This window comes from Diaphorina citri, unplaced genomic scaffold (genome assembly GCF_000475195.1).
Source record: "Diaphorina citri unplaced genomic scaffold, Diaci psyllid genome assembly version 1.1 scaffold196, whole genome shotgun sequence".
NCBI classification, from domain to species: domain Eukaryota; kingdom Metazoa; phylum Arthropoda; class Insecta; order Hemiptera; family Psyllidae; genus Diaphorina; species Diaphorina citri.
The window spans coordinates 256,648-282,305 of NW_007377633.1; the positions used below are offsets into that span (position 1 = coordinate 256,648).

A 25,658-nucleotide genomic window follows, 5' to 3' on the forward strand; every position below is an offset into this window, starting at 1 on the left:
TAAATTGGTAGGTATCTTCTACGGAAATTATCAGTTCATAATAACTGAAAAATACTCAAGTATATTTTCTGCAAAACTTTCCATTAAGGGCCGCTTTGTCGATTCACCTCTTCTTTCTCCGATAGAAAATTTCCCGTCTCGAGAATTTAATATTGCAAGAAAGGTTACTTTCTACCGAATCTAGACGTTTGCAGAAAATTTAAATTAGCTTTCGTTCAATTTTCCGTTACAACGCAGGCCCGTATTAAAATTCAATAGGGACGTGATTAACACGGTCGAACTTTCGTATGGTCCGTGCTTTCAAGGGATGGATAGCTAGTATATACGAGTATAATAGCTACTTACGATGTCACTGCTTTTGGTATACTTTGGTATACCCTTTCCATTTCCACAAACTGCCAGTCTAGATCTTTTCCATTCTCCTACATCCGAGTACCTACAGAGTAGGTAATATAAGATCCTCCTTCTACTTGGCTATTTTAGCTACTTACGATGTCACTGCTTTTGGTATGCTTTGGTATACCCTTTCCATTTCCATAAACTGCCAGTCTAGATCTTTTCCATTCTCCTACATCCGAGTACCTACAGAGTAGGTAATATAAGATCCTCCTTCTACTTGGCTATTTTATCAGCTTATCAACTCCCTACCTCTCTCAAGGCATGTTTTCCATGTAGATCCTAAGCATTCCTAGAACACGGATAAGAGGTATAGTGCTGCTTTAGTGCCTAGGCGATAGAGCTTCCCCAACCTGCGTTAGACCTATAGAGATCTAAATCTAAACTCAACGGACTATTTTTTTTTTTTTTTTTTTTTTTTTTAAACCAAAACTAATTTAAAATGAGGTCAATGTCTGCTCACGTGTATAGGACATGCGTACGTAGCCGGTGTTGACGAAGTAGACCCAAATGTAATAGTAAAAAAACGAGTGTATGGGGGAGTAGTCTCGAATTTTTTTTTTCTTTTTAGATATAAAAAAAATATTCACCGTTCGTCTGACTGCGCACACTACTGCCAAGAGGAAGAAAATTTTGAGATTTTTCGTTCCCTTTCGCTGTATTATGTTGACGAGGTAGACCCAAATGTAATAGTAAAAAAACGAGTGTATGGGGGAGTAGTCTCGAATTTTTTTTTCTTTTTAGATATAAAAAAATATTCACCGTTCGTCTGACTGCGCACACTACTGCCAAGAGGAAGAAAATTTTGAGATTTTTCGTTCCCTTTCGCTGTATTAACTTTATTTCTTGTCTGTATTGAAGTTAAAGTTATTTTTGGTGGAAAATAAATTCCGGGAAAAAAAGTTAACGAATTTTTTTCAAGTGATAAGAGATCTGTCATTTTGGAGAAGGCAACGAATCGTTGTGTAATTTTTCGAGTCACAAGTTACTGATTAGCTGATAACAGACGTGGTTCTTGAATTTTCTGTGAAGAAATAAATTTTAACAATTAAAAGACAGCTTACTACTGTAAATCATTAAATGTGTTAATACTTCCATAAACTATACCTACTTATCCTATAGTACTATTTAAAATAATAAAATTCATAATCTTGTTAATGGTTACCCTTTTATTTAAATAATATTGTTACCCTATAATATATCATCTGTTAATCGTATTTTATAATTTTACCCATTGTTTTACTTGTTATTGGTTCAATACAATTCAGCCGGTGTTTTCAATTGTCTAACCAATACCGCCGTCGCATAAACTGAATGAACATTTAAACGATATTTTGAATCTCATATAGGAATTCAGGTATGCCTTTTCGCCATGTTTCTGTGGTTTAGTGTAATTTCATTAATAATTTTATGTCAATTACGGCTGATAAGGGTTGAGGAAAAAGCCAATTACTAATGTATCTAGTTCCCCAATTTTTAAACATTGGTAAAACTGACACATCCACTAAAAAGCACACGCATGGGCTTACATATTACTTACCTTGACTGATCTCGCGACCCGAAATTCTGGAATAGGTACAGGAATCTTATCTGTCTGGGAAGCAGACAAGCCTTTGTTTCCGACCGTTTCGTTTAGGAAAGAGGAGTGCAATGAGGGGAAAGAAAGGTAGGTACTACGTGAAGGAGGAGCACACAAATTATGAAGTGAATAAATAATTTTATGTCAATTACGGTGTCGGTCCATTTTTAAGCCACGAGAGTCCCTTTTGAATATATTGGACCGGCATGATAGTCACGATATTATCATTTTTAAGATGGATTCTATTTAAATACAAACTTGTTAATTCAATTACGGTGTCGGTCCATTTTTAAGCCACGTGAGTCCCTTTTGAATATATTGGACCGGCATGATAGTCACGATATTATCATTTTTAAGATGGATTCTATTTAAATACAAACTTGTTAATCCGGTATCCGATTGGTTAATTGCCCACAGTTTTTGACTACTTCGGGCATCATTGAAGGTTGTACTTGGAAAAAGCCGGACGTTTCGAAGGATTGGAATGTCTCTGCATGTCTCTGAGTGAAATCCTTTATAAACATTGTTTTCAAGAAGTACCTACATTTAGTTTTTAGTTCTTTATCACGATATCACTAGATAGAAAATTCAATCGCAAAATCTATCAAACTTTTCAAGAAACGCCACGTAAAAAACTATACCTTCGAACCTACATTCCCTAGGTTACAAAGCCACATGCTTAGTTCTATTCTAAGGGCGCGGAACAATCATTTCCATGCTGATAGTATTATCATTTGTATTTATTATGAATGTATTGCATACATGTGTACTACGTTGTCAGCTAGTGATGAGTACTGGTTGAGTAACCGGGAATTCTTTATCAAGGTTCATTCTCGCTCAGGGTTATTAATACATGGAGATCAATGTTCCCAGGTTTATCCTGAAAAATACTCAAGTATATTTTCTGCAAAACTTTCCATTAAGGGCCGCTTTGTCGATTCACCTCTTCTTTCTCCGATAGAAATAAACTTTAGTGGGAGCAGTAAAAACGCGCAGAGAAGAGAAAGTAGTGCAAAATCAGTGTAAAGTCTCAAAGCCGTTTACGCTCATGCTTTTAAATTGTGAGGACCTAATCCTGAGCTACGTGACAGGAGTTCCACTCCTTACTGATAAGAAAAACTTATCAAGACTAAAACTAACGAGTTGATCACAGAATTACTCATACAATACGTTGAAAAGAGCGACCCACAAAAGGACTTGAGCTAGAAACTTATCTTCCAAGCTGTAAAATATTATCTGACCATTTTGAGCTGATAAATTATGAGATAAAAATATCTAATAATCATATTCTGTACACTCATACCATTGCTTGTTTTATTTCTTCTAAACACTGGTTCACCTACTTTGGCCGTGAAAAATCGACGGTACTTAGTGGCAGTATGCAGTAGGTAGTGGCTAGCCATTGTTTTTATGTGCGTAATACTCGTATCTACCTACTGAGCTAACCTCAAGATAATCGGGCTTTCCATATATGTACTCAGAATCGCAATAAATTTGAAGCAGGGGAAATACTGTCCCAAGCCAAAGTGGACAGGACACTTCTACTTTTGCGCTTGGACCGGCCTACATGAGATAAAAATATCTAGTAATCATATTCTGTACACTCATACCATTGCTTGTTTTATTTATTTCTAAACACTGGTTCACCTACTTTGGCCGTGAAAAATCGACGGTACTTAGTGGCAGTAGGCAGTAGGTAGTGGCTAGCCATTGTTTTTATGTGCGTAATATCTACCTACTGAGCTAACCTCAAGATAATCGGACTTTCCATACATGTACTTAGAATCGCAATAAATTTGAAGCAGGGGAAATACTGTCCCAAGCCAAAGTGGACAGGACACTTCTACTTTTGCGCTTGGACCGGCCTACAATATTTCCCTATTTCAAATCTAACCGTAAGCTATTGTCGGTGGATGTGCTAGTTTTACCATTGCATTGAATGAAATTAATAGTGGATGTGTTTTTCCCTATTTCAAATCTAACCGTATGCTATTGTCGGTGGATGTGCTAGTTTTACCATTGCATTGAATGAAATTAATAGTGGATGTGTCTCTTTTCCCTTACCAGAAATCCGCAAAAGGAAGGATTATAGGCCCAGGATCCCAGGAAGTCCAGTCCAAATATTATCAGTTTACCTTGATCTCAGTTTCAAACCGTTCCCATTACCTATGTTAGTTTCAAACCAAAAGGACAGACGAACAACTTGGTACCTACTCAACGCATTATTGATTTTATGGAAGCAAAACGGTACCTTATTATATCGTAGCTCCACAATACGGGTGTTTCGATATATTTTTTATTGATAAACCTGGGAACATTGATCTCCATGTATTAATAACCCTGAGCGAGAATGAACCTTGATAAAGAATTCCCGGTTACTCAACCAGTACTCATCACTAAGGAACGGTTTCAATTTTGACATCAGTGCGTAAAGGTGTAACCTGAAAGAAAACAAAGAACGTTTAAACATAGACGAACTTTATATGTACTATTTGCATGGAAGGTTGAGTTGTGTAAAATTCCAGTTATTAGATTCTGAAATGGTAAAAAGAAGAAGAGAAACCCAACTTTCCCCACAGGTCAAAATCCATTTAAAGTCTCTTGGTTTTCAAACTTTCCCGCCTTACGTCTGCTCGCACAACAAATAATACAAATACTCGAGAGAAAATAAAAGATCCGAGATAAAAGCAAAGAAAAAAGAAAGTTGAAGAAGTTATTTTTATGAATAACTTTAAAAAAGCGAAAGTCAAAAGAAAGCTTGAACTTGAAATTTCAGTGCTAGTAAATAATATAGAGCTTTTGAACTTTATGTCTTCTATTTTTATTCTCTCTTTTAAAAGAAAAAAAAATATGAATGTTTTTATTTGGCAATAGTAGGTAAAAGCCAGATGCCCTTTTAACATATTTGTGAAGTAAATTTTCAAGTAGGTTGATCGTGTAATGAGGTTAGGAGTTCAAAAATTTCGTGCGAAAGCACAACAACTCGAATACTTACGGAATGTTGAGTGATATAGAGCTTTTGAACTTTATGTCTTGTATTTTTATTCTCTCTTTTAAAAGAAAAAAAATATTAATGTTATGATGTTTTTATTTGACAATAGTAGGTAAAAGCCAGATGCCCTTTTAACATATTTGTGAAGAAAATCTTCAAGTAGGTTGATCGTGTAATGAGGTTAGGAGTTCAAAAATTTCGTGCGAAAGCACAACAACTCGAATACTTACGGAATGTTGAGTCAGGCTTGTCATGATGGGTGTTTGAGGTGAGTCTATTGAAGGACCATTAGACGTAGCCTCACACTGGACAGCTGAAATCCTGCCTTTGCCTCGGTAACTCTGAAACAAGAGCCCAAAATGTCATAATGAAAAATTGTTAGTTTAATAGCTGTTTAAGCGTCAGAAAAGATTACTGTTTACGTAGTCCCTTGGTTTTTTTTCGTAAGAAAGGATGTATATTTCAAGTGGTAATAGGAAAATCAAACATGACGCTCTAATGTTCAAGATAAACAAGAAATACCTAAGTACCTAAAAATGGATTCTTTAATTATTTTTAGTACCAACAAGAAATAAGTAAACAATGGAGTAACTGTCAGCAAAGACTTACTGGCACACGAAAATTACCAGTCAATAACTCGGGACTAATCAGTCCACAGATACTACTCTCATCACTCTCTTTTATATCTTTTCCAGGAAACAGTTGCAAAACGAAACGATCGGAAACAAAGGCTTGTCTGCTTCCCAGACAGATAAGATTCCTGTACCTATTCCAGAATTTCGGGTCGCGAGATCAGTCAAGGTAAGTAATATGTAAGCCCATGCGTGTGCTTTTTAGTGGATGTGTCAGTTTTACCAATGTTTAAAAATTGGGGAACTAGATACATTAGTAATTGGCTTTTTCCTCAACCCTTATCAGCTTACTATCAATTTTCATTTTCTCTCCGTTAGAACCAATTGTCTAGGCGTTTGACAACGTCCTCTGACTATTTTTAACTGGACATTAACCTTGACCCTAGAGCTCGAGACCTGTCTATTAATAAACTCGGAAAATATTAATTTAAGTGTTCCAGTGATCCTGAGACAATAAGATTCATTATTATATGCTACTGTGTAATAACACGTTAGGTCTGACTCTGCTAGGGAAATAAGCCAGGGATGCCTAGCACTAATGGAATGATTTACAGAGTTAGAGGATAAAGGAAAATTATCTTAGTCGGGTATACTACCTGAATGAGACTAGAAAGCAAACATACTGAAACGTCCAGAGATAGCGAATTTGATGTGATGTATTTAGCTATTACAATAATTCAATAATATCAAACATGATGCCTCAAATAATATGTCATCTAGATGTACGAGTATGTACCAACATTTTCCCCTGGATGTCTCTCCGTTTAGCGATCAAAAAACATTTCCACAGGGGGCATCTAATCCCGGGCCTGACGATATTACGTCCTACTAACAATGCTCATTAACCCAACATCATCCAAAATAATATTCTCAAATATAATTTGGCCTCCGCGATTTGCCAATATTTTCATCGGAACACTATGCATAAAATCGAGAGCTGTGCCTCTTATGTCGAAAGCTGTCAATCTGAGAGAATTAATAAGATCGAAAGCCATCTCTAAAGTTCATGAGGAAAAAAATAGATGAATAAACGGGGTTCGTGAATTTTTGCAGTACGTATTGAAAGCATAAATTTCTTTTCTTTTTAATATAGAAAGTTCTAGCTTAAAATACGTATTTAAGGTATTAAGTACGGAGTCGAAAATGACCAACGCTGGCGGAGAAAAATATTACTTTCACTTGCTGGTATTTTTCACTCCACCCTAGATTACATTAATTTCTTCTTTTACGTGATTAACGATGAAAAGCGACCAAAGTTGTCCTCTACTAAACTTGGAAAAAATATCCTGATAACTATATGACACAATTTGGTCTCCAGAAACACTAACGGATTAATCTAACGCTATGCGCAGAGAAAAAAATCATTCCTATATCCGCCGTAACCAGTGTTGCCTTTTGGCTCTCTCGTTTAATCATCATACTACACTGTTGCCAAATCTCCTCACAGGTAGCTCTGAGTTATTGCCAGATGTTTTGAAGAAGGGATAAAGAGTACCTAGAACTCAGAAGTACTCTTTTTATATCTACTCATATATTCCCAAGAGCATAATCCCTTTGCCTTAAAGCAGTGTTTCTTAATTAGTTTGGCCCGCGGAACCCTTTTCAAAAGGTGAACATCTTTGCGGAACCCTGAACTTTCAAGATTTAACCATTTAGCTCATAGGATTACAATTTTACAGTTGAATTTTCATAACTGCAGAAAATAATCCTTCCTTTCGCGAAATTTGGGTAAGGGAAAACAGACACATCCACTATTAATTTCATCCAATGCTATGGTAAATTTACCATATCCACCAACAATATCATACGGTATCAATAACAGGAAAAGTAGCACATCCACCAACCCTCTCTATTTACCCGGGCTTGGGACCGGCATCAAGCATACACTGGATTGTGTACCCCACTCTTTATCTATTGAAATACATCGTAATTAGTTATATTTTATGCCTCCATGACAGAGTAGGGTAAAAGGACTTTCTAGTCTCATTCAGGTAGTATACCCGACTAAGATAATTTTCCTTTATCCTCTAACTCTGTAAATCATTCCATTAGTGCTAGGCATCCCTGGCTTATTTCCCTAGCAGAGTCAGACCTAACGTGTTATTACACAGTAGCATATAATAACGAAACTTATTGTCTCAGGATAACTGGAACACTTAAATTAATATTTTCCGAGTTTATTAATAGACAGGTCTCGAGCTCTAGGGTCAAGGTTAATGTCCAGTTAAAAATAGTCAGAGGACGTTGTCAAACGCCTAGACAATTGGTTCTAACGGAGAGAAAATGAAAATTGATAGTAAGCTGATAAGGTGAAACTTATTGTCTCAGGATCACTGGAACACTTAAATGAATATTTTCCGAGTTTATTAATAGACAGGTCTCGAGCTCTAGGGTCAAGGTTAATGTCTAGTTAAAAATAGTCAGAGGACGTTGTCAAACGCCTAGACAATTGGTTCTAACGGAGAGAAAATGAAAATTGATAGTAAGCTGATAAGGGTTGAGGAAAAAGCCAATTACTAATGTATCTAGTTCCCCAATTTTTAAACATTGGTAAAACTGACACATCCACTAAAAAGCACACGCATGGGCTTACATATTACTTACCTTGACTGATCTCGCGACCCGAAATTCTGGAATAGGTACAGGAATCTTATCTGTCTGGGAAGCAGACAAGCCTTTGTTTCCGACCGTTTCGTTTTGCAACTGTTTCCTGAAAAAGATATAAAAGAGAGTGATGAGAGTAGTATCTGTGGACTGATTAGTCCCGAGTTAATGACTGGTAATTTTCGTGTGCCAGAAAGTCTTTGCTGACAGTTACTCCATTGTTTACTTATTTCTTGTTGGTACTAAAAATAATTAAAGAATCCATTTTTAGGTACTTAGGTATTTCTTGTTTATCTTGAACATTAGAGCGTCATGTTTGATTTTCCTATTACCACTTGAAATATACATCCTTTCTTACGAAAAAAAACCAAGGGACTACGTAAACAGTAATCTTTTCTGACGCTTAAACAGCTATTAAACTAACAATTTTTCATTATGACATTTTGGGCTCTTGTTTCAGAGTTACCGAGGCAAAGGCAGGATTTCAGCTGTCCAGTGTGAGGCTACGTCTAATGGTCCTTCAATAGACTCACCTCAAACACCCATCATGACAAGCCTGACTCAACATTCCGTAAGTATTCGAGTTGTTGTGCTTTCGCACGAAATTTTTGAACTCCTAACCTCATTACACGATCAACCTACTTGAAGATTTTCTTCACAAATATGTTAAAAGGGCATCTGGCTTTTACCTACTATTGTCAAATAAAAACATCATAACATTAATATTTTTTTTCTTTTAAAAGAGAGAATAAAAATACAAGACATAAAGTTCAAAAGCTCTATATCATTTACTAGCACTGAAATTTCAAGTTCAAGCTTTCTTTTGACTTTCGCTTTTTTAAAGTTATTCATAAAAATAACTTCTTCAACTTTCTTTTTTCTTTGCTTTTATCTCGGATCTTTTATTTTCTCTCGAGTATTTGTATTATTTGTTGTGCGAGCAGACGTAAGGCGGGAAAGTTTGAAAACCAAGAGACTTTAAATGGATTTTGACCTGTGGGGAAAGTTGGGTTTCTCTTCTTCTTTTTACCATTTCAGAATCTAATAACTGGAATTTTACACAACTCAACCTTTCATGCAAATAGTACGTATAAAGTTCGTCTATGTTTAAACGTTCTTTGTTTTCTTTCAGGTTACACCTTTACGCACTGATGTCAAAATTGAAACCGTTCCTAATTCAACTTTAACTCCAACTTCCATGGTAACTATCCAGCTTTTTATTCCTATTTATTAGACTATCTCCGATACTATCCTTGCTCAGGGGCATAGCACACTCTTCGCCAGAAATACTCGTAGCAGACATAACTACAAATTTATAAAACTCCTACTTAAATGATTAGATAAGAGAGCCTCTATTGTTAAATACTCACGTTGAAGAACACGTTATATTTCGTCGAAAGCACGTTGTTCTCAATCAAATATTTCTAAAGACAAAGACGACATCGACATAGGTAGTTTCCTCAATAGTTCCTAACTTCCGAATTAACGGAAAATTTGGGACAAACTCATCGCGATACTGGAATGTCTGTTAAACGTGTTTGATTCAGCTTGTGTTTGGAAGCATAGGTCAAGGTTCAGGAGTTTATTCAATACCACCTAAACTTTCAACGGAAAATTTGGGACAAACTCATCGCGATATTGGAATGTCTGTTAAACGTGTTTGATTCAGCTTGTGTTTGGAAGCATAGGTCAAGGTTCAGGAGTTTATTCAATACCACCTAAACTTTTTGAGGGTGCTTAAACAATCAATCATGCAAATATGTTTTGTTCGTTTCCAGACGGGTGGTGTCATGCCATTCTACGGATCAGGAGGAGCTGTACAGACCACGAGCATTGTCGACGGTTCAGGAAGTTTCGCACCTCCTATCCGGGAGCACCGCTTCCCGAACGCCGTGTGGCATCAAGCCACAGTACCCGTGGATCCTAACGCGGCCATTGGCACTTGGACTCCTCAGGGTCAGTTTATTCAGCAGCTGCCAACGCATCAGATTGATGATCTGACGCGGTATCATCATCCGCAGTACACGACTGTGCCCTATCAAAACTCACCTGGTAAGTTTCACAATTGAATTTATTTAATTTAACATCCTTTGTAAATACTATTTTAAACATAACGTAAGTAAAATAGAAACTTTCACAATTGCCTGGATGTCTCAGAAAGTCATAATCAATAGCAACGTTCTAAGGTGCAAAAAGGGAAGTGGGAGAAAAGTTTGGATGAAAATATCCTATAACTATATTTTGTGTTACCAACCGGGCTTCCCGTTACTTTATTAGGCTGTCACGTAGCTCAGGATTAGGTCCTCACAATTTAAAAGCATGAGCGCAAACGGCTTTGAGACTGATTTTCACTACTTTCTCTTCTCTGCGCGTTTTTACTGCTCCCACTAAAGTTTGGATGGCTCCTTAGCTCCCCAGAGATAGCTATAGTCATTAGGTATCTACTATTAGCCACCTGCTAGTTTACCTTGAACGAGAGACCAGCGCGGAACTTGTTTTTAGTCAACGAATAAAACAAATCTCAGCTCAATACGAATAATACTCGCGTGATCAGTACTATTTTTAAAAATAAACCAAACTTATATCATTTAAAAAGTAAATTAATTCAAGAATAGAAGCGGATTTTGTCAACTCTTCTTTTTCAAGTGATGTTTTGAATAGGTATTTTCAAACAAGAGATGAACCAGTAAAGGTAGACGAAACTTTCAATATTTTGCATTCTTGTATTATGTTGCATTATTATTTTGAATCCCATTTAAGTATTTCTTCCAATTTTGAGGTTATGTTTTTGTTTTGTTTTGTGATGGCGTTTTGTTGCACATGTTTCACAATTGCCTGGATGTCTCAGAAAGTCATAATCAATAGCAACGTTCTATAAGGTGCAAAAAGGGAAGTGGGAGAAAAGTTTGGATGAAAATATCCTATAACTATATTTTGTGTTACCAACCGGGCTTCCCGTTACTTCTAGCCTTTTCAAGTGATGTTTTGAATAGGTATTTTTAAACAAGAGATGAACCAGTAAAGGTAGACGAAACTTTCAATATTTTGCATTCTTGTATTATGTTTCATTATTATTTTGAATCCCATTTAAGTATTTCTTCCAATTTTGAGGTTATGTTTTTGTTTTGTTTTGTGATGGCGTTTTGTTGCAAATTCCCGTTACTTCGAACTCTCGACTCTTCATGTACATTACAATGAAATGGGGGTCTTTTCTGACGAAATTCCTGTGTGCGGTGTCCAGTATGTAGGACTATTGCACCCACTCTTGATCTATGATTCTATATGATAAATGTTTCAATTAATTTCAGGTTACCAGCAACAATCGCCACAAACCACTTTCATGCAGTGTTGCACATATTTATTTTCATTTATTTATCATGTGTTTGGTTATTAATCTACACTAGTAATTTTATACATGAATTAGCAAATCTATTAGCAAATTTAAGAAGCTTTTTTCGCCAAACTCTTTCTAATGTTTACTAAACTTCTTTGAGACATGTTTAGTTGGTTTTATGTGTTTATAGCTGATTTCCTGACCTAGTGATCGTCCGAAGCTTCAAGGTTGGTCAGTTACAAAATACTGATAAATACATGAACATAAGTTAATCCAGTCTATTGATATCGAATATTAAACAATGCAATTTTGTTGCTCAATAGTACTATTTTTATTTTCAAAGGAAACTCCTGCTATCATGTCTAGGATATTAGGAGAGTCTTTCACATGTATTACTTTATGCCTACCAGGATGGGTGATTTCATTATTTTTGAAGCAACGTACTTCACATTGTATGCTAATGTCCCTTTGCCCAGGGGACCTATGTGCAAGGGAGAAGTACCCATGAGTTTTTTTTAAAGCAAACATACGGAAACGTCCAGAGATAGCGAATTTGATGTGATGTATTTAGCTATTACAATAATAATCAAACATGATGCCTCAAATAATACGTCATCTAGATGTACGAGTATGTACCAACATTTTCCCCTGGATGTCTCTCCGTTTAGCGATCAAAAAACATTTCCACATGGGGACATCTAATCCCGGGCCTGACGATATTACGTCCTACTAACAATGCTCATTAACCCAACATCATCCAAAATAATATTCTCAAATATAATTAGATCAAGAACTACAACAACAATACCAGCAACAGCAAAACCAACAAGCTTTGCAACATCAACATGAACAACAAATGCAACAAGATCAACGGATCAAGAACTACAACAACAATACCAGCAACAGCAAAACCAACAAGCTTTGCAACATCAACATGAACAACAAATGCAACAAGATCAACATCATTTTCTGTGATTAATAACAACAGAATAAAGTTCTTCTACTACACTATCTTGCATGGTTTCTTCAAATTAAATTGATCCCAAGAGCAAGGTAATGCCCAGCCCTTGACAAATGTAGTGTACCTGAAGGCACGTGATGTGTTCCAATCCACTCGACCCCAAGCTTTCTTTACTAATTGTTTATACATATTGACTATGTTCTCGATTCCAGTACGTATTCCAAGAAGTATCGATGGCACCGCCTCCCTCTACTACTCCTAATAGTCGATGCTCCGGTACTCATCACTAGCTGACAACGTAGTACACATGTATGCAATACATTCATAATAAATACAAATGATAATACTATCAGCATGGAAATGAGTATTTGATGTTGGAGAATTGAGACGAACATCTCATGTGAAGACTTAGCTAACAGCTGACAGGGACAATCAACGATTAGCATTTACAAACTCATTCCGGAAATAATGACCGTTCTATTAATCATTTGTACTCATCAGAAATGTTTACATTAACCGGTCTTGGACCTGCGTTTTATTTTCAGGACTCTCAGATGGGTGGAGTTGCTATTGCCTTAGGACACGGTTCTGTATTATTCGAGTGTGCCAAGCATGAACTTCATGCTACCACTGCCTTGCGCCGTCCCAACCGATTGCACCCAACACGCATCAGCCTCGTTTTCTATCAGCATAGAAATCTAAACCGTCCCAAACATGGCTGGGATGAGTGGGAGGAGAAAATGCGTCAGCGGAAAAATGGAACGGCTGCCAGTACAGGGACTTCCACCACCACAACAACCACCACTAGTACTAACGTTCACACCAGTGATATTCAACATCTGCTTCCTGTTGTGAAAGAAGTTGGGACAGGAGGGACCCGCCAAATTGCTAAGATCCCTACTCATTCCACAACAACTTGGACAACGCTGTTTCCAATGCATCCGTGTATAGTGACGGGGCCCTATCAGGAGTCGTCTAACTCTACAGCTCCCCCTGCTCCACCAGCTAATCCTACATGAAGTGCATCCAATGCCGTGTAGTTAACCAATATAACTTTGATCTCGTTACCAATTTACCATTATTACCAAACGTAATGTAGTACATCGGTCATGTAGGACTCCAAACCATGAAAAATCCTTTGGCACGACGAGTAGTATAATATTAATTTAAAATGTATTTCTTTTACCATTCCAGGTATCCAGGCCAAGAATCTAACAGGGGAAATCACGATGATATGAACAATCAGCAATCAGTTAACAATAGCAATGAAAATCAGAACCATCCACACCCTTCTCCATCTCCAGTATGGAGCAATAGTAGCAATTCTCAACAAACACAACTAACTAATGAACAAGAATGGAATCGAAGACGAAGTATGGAGAAAGAAGCATATCAAAATTCTCAATCAGAACATCAGGACCATCATTCTGATGTAAATAGTCGAATCAAAACTATGATCCTAAATAAACAAAATTACCAGCAGAAGAATGAGAAGGATCAAGAACCGTTTCGTTTTGCAACTGTTTCCTGAAAAAGATATAAAAGAGAGTGATGAGAGTAGTATCTGTGGACTGATTAGTCCCGAGTTAATGACTGGTAATTTTCGTGTGCCAGAAAGTCTTTGCTGACAGTTACTCCATTGTTTACTTATTTCTTGTTGGTACTAAAAATAATTAAAGAATCCATTTTTAGGTACTTAGGTATTTCTTGTTTATCTTGAACATTAGAGCGTCATGTTTGATTTTCCTATTACCACTTGAAATATACATCCTTTCTTACGAAAAAAAACCAAGGGACTACGTAAACAGTAATCTTTTCTGACGCTTAAACAGCTATTAAACTAACAATTTTTCATTATGACATTTTGGGCTCTTGTTTCAGAGTTACCGAGGCAAAGGCAGGATTTCAGCTGTCCAGTGTGAGGCTACGTCTAATGGTCCTTCAATAGACTCACCTCAAACACCCATCATGACAAGCCTGACTCAACATTCCGTAAGTATTCGAGTTGTTGTGCTTTCGCACGAAATTTTTGAACTCCTAACCTCATTACACGATCAACCTACTTGAAGATTTTCTTCGCAACAACAACAACAACAACAACAACAACAACAGCAGCAGCAACAGCAACAACAGATTGAACAACATGGACAACAGCAGCAACAAATGCAGCAATTACAACAGCAACAACATATAATGCAGCAACAGCAAGGAATGGGTAGATCATCACCACTACTGACTCAGCAACAAATTCGAGAAAATTCGAGGATATTGAGTCCCATTTCAGAGCAGCGAAATCACACGCAGCAGCAACTTCACATACATCAGATAAGTGAACAACAACAGCAACATGAACAGTTTTATGGCATCGTTTCGTTTTGCAACTGTTTCCTGGAAAAGATATAAAAGAGAGTGATGAGAGTAGTATCTGTGGACTGATTAGTCCCGAGTTATTGACTGGTAATTTTCGTGTGCCAGTAAGTCTTTGCTGACAGTTACTCCATTGTTTACTTATTTCTTGATGGTACTAAAAATAATAGAAGAATCCGTTTTTACTATTTCTTGTTTATCTTGAACATTAGAGCGTCTTGTTTGAGTTTCCTATTAACACTTAGATCTTAGAATATACATCCTTCCTTGCTGAAGAAAATCAAAGAACTACGTAAGTATAGTAATATTTCCTGACGCCTGAACAGCTGTTAAACTAACAATTTTTCATTATGACATTTTGGGCTCTTGTTTCAGAGTTACCGAGGCAAAGGCAGGATTTCAGCTGTCCAGTGTGAGTAAAAAGGTATTGTTATTTTAAAGGAACTTTACGAATAAATGAGTTATTGAAATAAATATAGAGGAGTATAAAATATGAGAGAGAAAAAAGTCACGTTATTACTCCTTTATGAGAACGTCTTTTGCTTCTTATTCTTATCTGAACTTTAAAGATAAATTAAATTACTGTATCCTGTTAAATCACAAACATCAACACAACTCGTACACCAATAGCAATAGACATAATACATAATATGTAATATACAACAAAGTTATTATGAAAGGATTATTCAATAAATTAATATGTAACATACACATGAAAATGAAATGAGATCCGTGCTTTTTCTAGCAATAGACATAATACATAATAATATACAACAAAGTTATTATGAAAGGATTATTCAATAAATTAATATGTAACATACACATGAAAATGAAATGAGATCCGTGCTTTTTAAATAAAAAGGTATATATTGTTATTTTAAAGGAACTTTACGAATAAATGAGTTATTAAAATAAATATAGAGGAGTATAAAATATGAGAGAGAAAAAGTCACGTTATTACTCCTTTATGAGAACGTCTTTTGCTTCTTATTCTTATCTGAACTTTAAAGATAAATTAAATTACTGTATCCTGTTAAATCACAAACATCAACACAACTCGTACACCACTAGCAATAGACATAATACATAATAATATACAACAAAGTTATTATGAAAGGATTATTCAATAAATTAATATGTAACATACACATGAAAATGAAATGAGATCCGTGCTTTTTTACTTGCTATAATGTTCAATTTTAAGTTAAAATGAAAACACATAGCAGTAACCGAAAACATACTTCATTCTTAAAACCAATCAAATTAGAGAGGGATGAATACTAATTCGAATGACTTCAAAAATGAATATGATTTTAAACACAAAATGGCAAACACAAAATAGTAAGGAGATTTACAAGGAATGACATGCTATATTTTTTTTATTAAATGAAGGATGGTTTAATTTAAAAATTGGTCAATGTATTAATGTAATGCTTTTGAAGGAAAAAAAAACTTCTTAGAACAACAAATAAACTTATTCCATTAGAATGGTCACTAGAAACCACAAGAAAAGAGTACCTACCATACACTTCGCTATAACAGTATTTATCGTTACAAGTGTAATGGATTGAAGATTCTACGTATCTGCTTTTGAGATCTGTTAGGTTATAGGTATTATGTTTGGTAATAATAATTTATCGTTACAAGTGTAATGGATTGAAGATTCTACGTATCTGCTTTTGAGATCTGTTAGGTTATAGGTATTATGTTTGGTAATAATGGTAAATTGGTAACGAGATCAAAGTTATATTGGTTAACTACACGGCATTGGATGCACTTCATGTAGGATTAGCTGGTGGAGCAGGTTGAATGGTAAATTGGTAACGAGATCAAAGTTATATTGGTTAACTACACGGCATTGGATGCACTTCATGTAGGATTAGCTGGTGGAGCAGGGGGAGCTGTAGAGTTAGACGACTCCTGATAGGGCCCCGTCACTATACACGGATGCATTGGAAACAGCGTTGTCCAAGTTGTTGTGGAATGAGTAGGGATCTTAGCAATTTGGCGGGTCCCTCCTGTCCCAACTTCTTTCACAACAGGAAGCAGATGTTGAATATCACTGGTGTGAACGTTAGTACTAGTGGTGGTTGTTGTGGTGGTGGAAGTCCCTGTACTGGCAGCCGTTCCATTTTTCCGCTGACGCATTTTCTCCTCCCACTCATCCCAGCCATGTTTGGGACGGTTTAGATTTCTATGCTGATAGAAAACGAGGCTGATGCGTGTTGGGTGCAATCGGTTGGGACGGCGCAAGGCAGTGGTAGCATGAAGTTCATGCTTGGCACACTCGAATAATACAGAACCGTGTCCTAAGGCAATAGCAACTCCACCCATCTGAGAGTCCTGAAAATAAAACGCAGGTCCAATACCGGTTAATGTAAACATTTCTGATGAGTATCTATTTTTAATAGACGCAAAGAAATGGCTTTAAAATCTACCCCGAGTATAGAGAATATTATCATTAAATTTGTTTGTTTTAATCGCAGTAATTTACCACTAAAAATAATTTTGATAATACATACCTTGAAACATTCTTCATTCTCAATGAAATCGGTGACTTCGCCGATTGGCTCAGCTTTAGGTGGTTCAGCTGGCATGGAAGGGAAGTATGGTGTTGGTCCATACATATCCCAGTGCGGCAACTGGAACTGAGGCACTCCCTGAAAATCGGATAAAAAGTTTCTTGGATGAGAATAGTCCTATTTGTTCAAAGCCCCCTTAATTTCTCTTCTTAATGAGAACGTTTTTTTTTTTTTTCTAATAACAGAAAACAATATTATAAATTACTTGGATTGGTAAGTAATTAAATAATAATTACCTGATATCCCAGCTGAGGTGATCCGGAATTGAGACGAAGATAGTTTTTAGGATTACTTTGATACATGGTTTGCTGCTGATGCATACCAAAGCTGTTAGTCCCCCAGTTCTGATAGGGTTTTGTATCTTGAGCGGAATATGGAAGGTTCAAATGTGATGGAATATCCAGAAGTGAAGCAACACTACAAGATGTATTCAACCAGCCACCAGGGGTCAATTCTTGCTTTATGGAAGATTCAGTGCCATATTGACTCTGTGGGTACCATTGTTCGCTGGTATAGTTGAGGTTCTCAGTTTGTTTATTGTTATTGTTGTATAGAAGCTCCCCAATTTTGAAGTCATCCCGTGAATTGTTTAGTAGAGGGTTTTCCAGTTTAACCTGATCAAGTATTTGTTGAGAGATTTTCTCTTCTATATCTGAGGAACTTTTGTTTTCTCTACTATCTTGGGCGCTGTCTTGACCTGTGCACAATGGTGCTATTGATTTTTCTGCCTTGATAGGAGGCGGTGTCTGGGGTTTCAGAAAGCTTTCTCCAAAAGTAACCTTGGACAGTTGAGAGTCATTGGAATTGGAGGAGGAGCGTGGACTTTGCAAGTTCTGAGTGTTGGGAAGTGAAGTTGACTCGTCCTCATTTGAGAAACTCATAGTAGAAGGTTCCAGGTTGAGCGGGATAGAGGTGGGAAGAAGATTGGTGGGTGCGTTAGGACTAGGTGGGGAGAAAGGAGAAGGAGGAGCAAGTGTGCTGGGTGAGAGAACCATCTTGTCGTCCAAGGACTCTTGAGATGCTGATATAGATTTCTCTTCTATAACCTTGGATAGATTTAGCGCATCACTCAAATCATCTACCTTGCTCAAGCCATTTTCATCCCAGGTACCGGGATTGAAGACTTTGCTTCCCAGTGGAGATGAAGGTGTCGCTGGGGTCATAGGTTGGGCCTTGACGTCTGGTGTAGTTGTGCCTCTCCCAGGGGTAAGTGTAGTACTGTCTGGATCAGTCTTAATTTCTCCCGCAGAGATCAGATCACCCCGTACCGTGACGTCCCAATCGAATTTAGTTTCCACTGGGGTAGCATCTCGTATTAAAGGCGATGGCGTCATCCGCCAGTCACCCCGCATTTGATTTTCAAACTTCTTTGGTGACTGACTCCAAGAGTTATGCATGAACTCCGGGCTAGGGTAATTCCATGTTTGGTTATACAGGGAGATGGGACTATCCAAAACTGTGCTTGACACTTGGGAGCTCTGTAGCTGGGGGTCCATGCGAGCATACATGGGTGAGAGATCATATGGAGGGGTCATAGCAGGTTCGGACTGACGAAGTCTCAACTCAGGACCGGCAGAGGTTGGAGGAGCAGGTCTTGGTTTACCAATGACAGCATCTGGTTCATCTTCCTTACGTTTCTTACCATGACGGCGACAAGGTTGCAGAGGAACCGCACGGATTCGAACCTCACATGGGAATCTGGAAATCGAAGTAAGGGCTGAGTTAGTAATGCTTGAAATTCCTGTGTGCGGTGTCCAGTATGTAGGACTATTGCACCCCACTCTTGATCTATGATTCTATATGATAAATGTTTCAATTAATTTCAGGTTACCAGCAACAATCGCCACAAACCACTTTCATGCAGACGTCGACGGCAGCTCCTGTGGTAAACGGGAGTCCTACACCTCGTAATGTTATAGCTAACAATCAACAGCAATCTAGCGGAATCTATTAGCAAATTTGAGAAGCTTTTTTTGCCAAACCCTTTCTAATGTTTACTAAACTTCTTTGAGACATGTTTAGTTGGTTTTATGTGTTTATAGCTGATTTCCTGACCTAGTGATCGTCTGAAGCTTCAAGGTTGGTCAGTTACGAAATACTGATAAATACATGAACATAAGTTAATCCAGTCTATTGATATCGAATATTAAACAATGCAATTTTGTTGCTCAATAGTACTATTTTCATGCAGACGTCGACGGCAGCTCCTGTGGTAAACGGGAGTCCTACACCTCGTAATGTTATAGCTAACAATCAACAGCAATCTACTGTAGTGGAATACATTGACAATATTTCTCAGCGACCTGAGTACACCCAAGTCAATGGAACTTATACCGCTCAGGTGAGTTTTATTTGATGTTGGAGAATTGAGACGAACATCTCGTGGGAAGACTTAGCTAACAGCTGACAGGGACAATCAACGATTAGCATTTACAAACTCATTCCGGAAATAATGACCGTTCTATTATTCATTTTCTGTGATTAATAACAACAGAATAAAGTTCTTCTACTACACTATCTTACATGGTTTCTTCAAATTAAATTGATCCCAAGAGCAAGGTAATGCCTAGCCCTTGACAAATGTAGTGTACCTAAAGGCATGTGATGTGTTCCAATCCACTCGACCCCAAGCGTTCTTTACTAATTGTTTATATTGACTATGTTCTCGATTCCAGTACGTATTCCAAGAAGTATCGATGGCACCGCCTCCCTCTACTACTCCTAATAGTCGATGCTCCTCAGTAACCAATACCATGGATTCACAAGGCAACCCAGACTCGAAAACCCCCGTACCTACCGGGTCGGGAAACGGGATGCCTGGATACCCTCTTCAACAACCTCCCCAGTCACAGCAGAGTTCACACAACTCTAGTGGGTAAGAGAATTACAAGTTACTATGGTTCCAACGAATCCGGATTCGATAGGACTACGGACTAGAAACCATGAAGAGTAAAAGTTTAAAAAAAAAATCCTGCCCCCGGGGGGGTACAAAACGAGTGTTATAAGGTATAAGAACAAAAATTTACAAGAATATCCTTCTTTTATTTTGACTTGCAAGTCCTCATCAACTCAGAAGAAGTTATAAGTTAGGTATTTATGTTTTGCCCCAAAAGGTTTAAAATAAAGAGATTATGGTACTTACCACCGTACATCCGTTATTCATATTGTGCAAATCCCGATGCGAATGAGCACAGAAATCAAAACAGGCCGTGACTCCAGAGAAAGGCCGGCCAGGTTTAAATCCCAGGCGACACTCAGATGCCTCTCGCTCGAACTGACATTGATTGGTGAAGGCTCCAGGTGCTAGGGCCTTGTATAAAGGAGAGATGGTTGTGGCTAGGAGATGCATTTTCTCCTCGATTTCTTGCTCCTGAAAGAGGAAGAAAAATTTGAATTATTTCCAGGTCTGTACTCTCGGGATAGGGCTGAAGAGCCCCTTCAAATACTTAAAAATGGGTAAAGTTATTTAAATGTGGCGTGATGTCAGTTATTTGTTCTTTAAGAGCCAATACCTATATCTAAATCAAGTGAAATATTGAACAAAATTAAAAAGACAGTAGAATATCAATTACCTCAGATCTTACGGAGAGTCTGAATTTTCGTACGGTTTTACTCCTCGCATATTTACACCCATTGTAATACATGGACCAAGAGCATCCAAATGAGAAGGAAGCTCCGCAGGTGTCTGGATCTAGACCTTGACATGCACAAGTGCGGGGTTCATTAGTAGCACAGCGTCTGGTGGTAGGAAGACCGTATCTGAGGGAGGAAAAAAACCCAAGTTAGAAAATTTAAATTCTGTATCACTGTTTGGCCAAGTTCCGTGGATTTCGGATAACCCTGTAACCGTTAAGAGGGCAAACATCGTTTTGTACACGCAATTCTTGTTTACCTTATTTGTTATTGATAAATAAATTCAAGAGGCATTATTAAGTAATGATCCCTTAAAAATCTTCAACCTTACAGTAGTTAGTAGTACGTTTTCTTTGCATATAAAACCAAAAACACCAAAGGTGTTACTCACTTGTTCAATTTATTTGTCAGTATAGCATACACTCCATCCGATTGATTGAGTGGTACTCCCTCCCAAGCTACTATCACGACTACAATCCAAGCTGTGCTGCAAGTGTGGCCTTGTCTATGTTTAACAATCAGAAGAAGCTTCTCCTCTAGAGATGCCCTTCTGATGACCCACTTGGCCAGTGGACAGCCTTGAGTAGTTTTTCCTTCTTTGCCCGTGTATAAGATCTGAAGAAAAAGAAAGAAATAAGCATGATGAACTAAAGTTTCTGTAAGTTATGAAATAAATAATTGTAGATATAGGTCTTTCGGCTGTTGCAATTCCTATTACAATCTTCATGGATGCTAAGTATCTACAATTCTACATTATCTCTCGTATTTTTCTCTATTTCAGAGCAGCGAAATCACACGCAGCAGCAACTTCACATACATCAGATAAGTGAACAACAACAGCAACATGAACAGTTTTATGGCATGGGCAATGACTTTACTAAAGTTAATACTTCTTCCAATTTATCAGGGATGAATTTTTTAGTCCAAGGCCACCATCCTCAGAACTTAGTTACTGAGGGTGGTGGCGTTTGGGACTGGGGTTCCTCCCAGAATTACATTCCCGAAACTGGAGGGATGTCTGCCATGGAAAGCTTCATGAAATATGCCGCCTCAATGGACGAGAAGGCTGGACTGCATGATATAAACAACGGCATTCCAGGAATGAGAACTTTCTTTTCAACATCTAGTTTTCAACCTTCGTACAACTATAAACTGCCATCAAGAACGAGTAATCCATCTAGTTGGTTGGATCCTGTTCAAAATCTTAAACACAAGAACTTATTTGATTCTCCCTATTATGGACAAAAACCTTTGACAGAAAGAAAACCTTTTCTTTCTGAAAACAGGTGGATGAGTCATCACGATCAGAAAAAACTTGGTTATCCCTCTTCCCCCAGTAGTTCCCTCTACTATGACTCTAAGAAGTCTTACCTCGGTCACGACCGACTGTTTCCTCAGTCAAGGAAAGATCCTCCTAGTTGGACTGATAAAAATCTCGAGCCCAAGCCACGCTACAATGAACCACTCTGGGCTTCTAGGGAGTTTTCTCCTTTCCCGAACCCTTCCATGTATTGGGCTAATAAGCTGAACTCTCCCATGGAGCCACATCTCCCAACTGATATTCACATGAAGCATCATCCACAGCCTCGCAGTAAAATCATCGTGGAGGATCGAAGACCTCAACATCTTGTACCACTACTCCACAGACAGAAAGACCTAAAAGTCCCCTTTGGTGTTGATCCGAGAATGGAGGAACATTCCGACTCTGGGAAGAAATCTTACGTATTTGCGGGTGAAGGAGGTCCGTGTTCATTGGTTGATTCTGCGGGACCGTGGTGCTGCCGCGGCGGAGGTACTGAACCTCCCACCTCAGAGCATCTCAAAGATGGCCTTTGTCAAGGAATGAGGACACAGGATGAGATGTTGGAGCCTAAGGAACCAAATAATAACGAGGAACCTGCGACTGTGAAGGCTGAAGATCCGAACTCGAAAGAGATGCTGGATCATATTGAAAGGTAAGAATAGAGGAAAGTAATTAACAAAGCGTAAAAGCACTAGGCAACAATCTGTGGTTTGTAATTCTGCTGAATTTAATTCATATTTTTTCAAAACTCAAGTACCTAGGTATCAGTTTTTCTAGACTGTCAAATAAGGTAAATCTCAAGAACTTATCTTGAACGCATATCAGTAATGATAACTTGAAGAATTTCAAATTAGTTATTTAATTGATGTCTCATGCCTTCTTTCAGACTGAAAAACAACATGCGCACTGAGGTCCCAGACTGTAAGTGTTTCGCCTCTGACAAGTTGCCTCCAGAACCAGGTTCCTATTATACACATCTTGGGGCGGCAGCATCACTGCCTGATCTACGCAAGGATATTGAAGAAAGATCTGGTTACAAGGGGAAAGCATTGCGAATGGAAAAGGTAAGTACCTATTTTTACCCTCAACGAAGAATACGGGGGAAGAAAAATCAAGAATACTCCAAAAGAGAAATTTACACTATCTCTTGAGAGAAAAATGCGAGAGATAATATAGAATTGTAGATACTTAGCATCCATGAAGATTGTAATAGGAATTGCAACAGCCGAAAGACCTATATCTACAATTATTTATTTCATAACTTACAGAAACTTTAGTTCATCATGCTTATTTTTCTTTTTCTTCAGATCTTATACACGGGCAAAGAAGGAAAAACTACCCAAGGCTGTCCACTGGCCAAGTGGGTCATCAGAAGGGCATCTCTAGAGGAGAAGCTTCTTCTGATTGTTAAACATAGACAAGGCCACACTTGCAGCACAGCTTGGATTGTAGTCGTGATAGTAGCTTGGGAGGGAGTACCACTCAATCAATCGGATGGGGTGTATGCCATACTGACAAATAAATTGAACAAGTGAGTAATACCTTTGGTGTTTTTGGTTTTATATGCAAAGAAAACGTACTACTAATTACTGTAAGGTTAAAGATTTTTAAGGGATCATTACTTAATAATGCCTCTTGAATTTATTTATCAATAACAAATAAGGTAAACAAGAATTGCGTGTACAAAACGATGTTTGCCCTCTTGACAGTTACAGGGTTATCCGAAATCCACGGAACTTGGCCAAACAGTGATACAGAATTTAAATTTTCTAACTTGGGTTTTTTTCCTCCCTCAGATACGGTCTTCCTACCACCAGACGCTGTGCTACTAATGAACCCCGCACTTGTGCATGTCAAGGTCTAGATCCAGACACCTGCGGAGCTTCCTTCTCATTTGGATGCTCTTGGTCCATGTATTACAATGGGTGTAAATATGCGAGGAGTAAAACCGTACGAAAATTCAGACTCTCCGTAAGATCTGAGGTAATTGATATTCTACTGTCTTTTTAATTTTGTTCAATATTTCACTTGATTTAGATATAGGTATTGGCTCTTAAAGAACAAATAACTGACATCACGCCACATTTAAATAACTTTACCCATTTTTAAGTATTTGAAGGGGCTCTTCAGCCCTATCCCGAAAGTACAGACCTGGAAATAATTCAAATTTTTCTTCCTCTTTCAGGAGCAAGAAATCGAGGAGAAAATGCATCTCCTAGCCACAACCATCTCTCCTTTATACAAGGCCCTAGCACCTGGAGCCTTCACCAATCAATGTCAGTTCGAGCGAGAGGCATCTGAGTGTCGCCTGGGATTTAAACCTGGCCGGCCTTTCTCTGGAGTCACGGCCTGTTTTGATTTCTGTGCTCATTCGCATCGGGATTTGCACAATATGAATAACGGATGTACGGTGGTAAGTACCATAATCTCTTTATTTTAAACCTTTTGTGGCAAAATATAAATACCTACCTAACTTATAACTTCTTCTGAGTTGAGGACTTGTAAGTCAAAATAAAAGAAGGATATTCTTGTAAATTTTTGTTCTTATACGTAAGCACTGATAACAAGTGATCATTACAACTATATCTTGGTTCTTTTCCCAGGTGGTGTCTCTCACAAAACATCGCAGTCTTTCCAAACCAGATGATGAGCAACTTCATGTTCTTCCACTTTACATTATGGATGATTCAGACGAATTTGGTAACAAGGAGGCTCAAGAAGAGAAAGTTAACACGGGTGCTATTGAAAATTTGAATAAGTAAGTTGATTCTGTCTGTAATCCCATATATCATTAATAATTAGCATTTTGGCAATAATATGAATCTGTACAATTAATGGGGGTATATGTTAGTTATCAATAATATGAAATGCGTTCTTTTTAATTGGGATAGATCACTGGGGTATTTCTAGTTTTGGTTTGATCAATAATTGAACACTTTCTACTGTTCCATAACTATGTATGACATAGCTCATAGCATTACTAACTCAGCCCTTACTTCGATTTCCAGATTCCCATGTGAGGTTCGAATCCGTGCGGTTCCTCTGCAACCTTGTCGCCGTCAGATCAAGAACTACAACAACAATACCAGCAACAGCAAAACCAACAAGCTTTGCAACATCAACATGAACAACAAATGCAACAAGATCAACAGATGCACGAAGAACAACAGCAACAACAACAACAGCAGCAGCAGCAACAGCAGCAACAGCAACAACAGATTGAACAACATGGACAACAGCAGCAACAAATGCAGCAATTACAACAGCAACAACAT

At 37.8% G+C, this 25,658-nt stretch overlaps 1 protein-coding gene across 1 annotated transcript; it reads right to left on the reverse strand.

The window, feature by feature from the left end:
- Positions 1–15,741: 15,741 nt before the first annotated feature.
- On the reverse strand, positions 15,742–21,695 carry LOC103505818 (DNA N6-methyl adenine demethylase; the record flags this gene model as incomplete). The annotated part of the gene is given in 9 exon segments (XM_008470182.3): positions 15,742–16,483; positions 16,573–16,590; positions 16,671–17,208; positions 17,388–17,525; positions 17,684–19,145; positions 20,245–20,315; positions 20,590–20,817; positions 21,020–21,206; positions 21,472–21,695. Coding segments are annotated over 7 exon segments (2,784 nt in total), but the record flags the coding sequence as incomplete, so codon positions are not given.
- Positions 21,696–25,658: the final 3,963 nt, after the last annotated feature.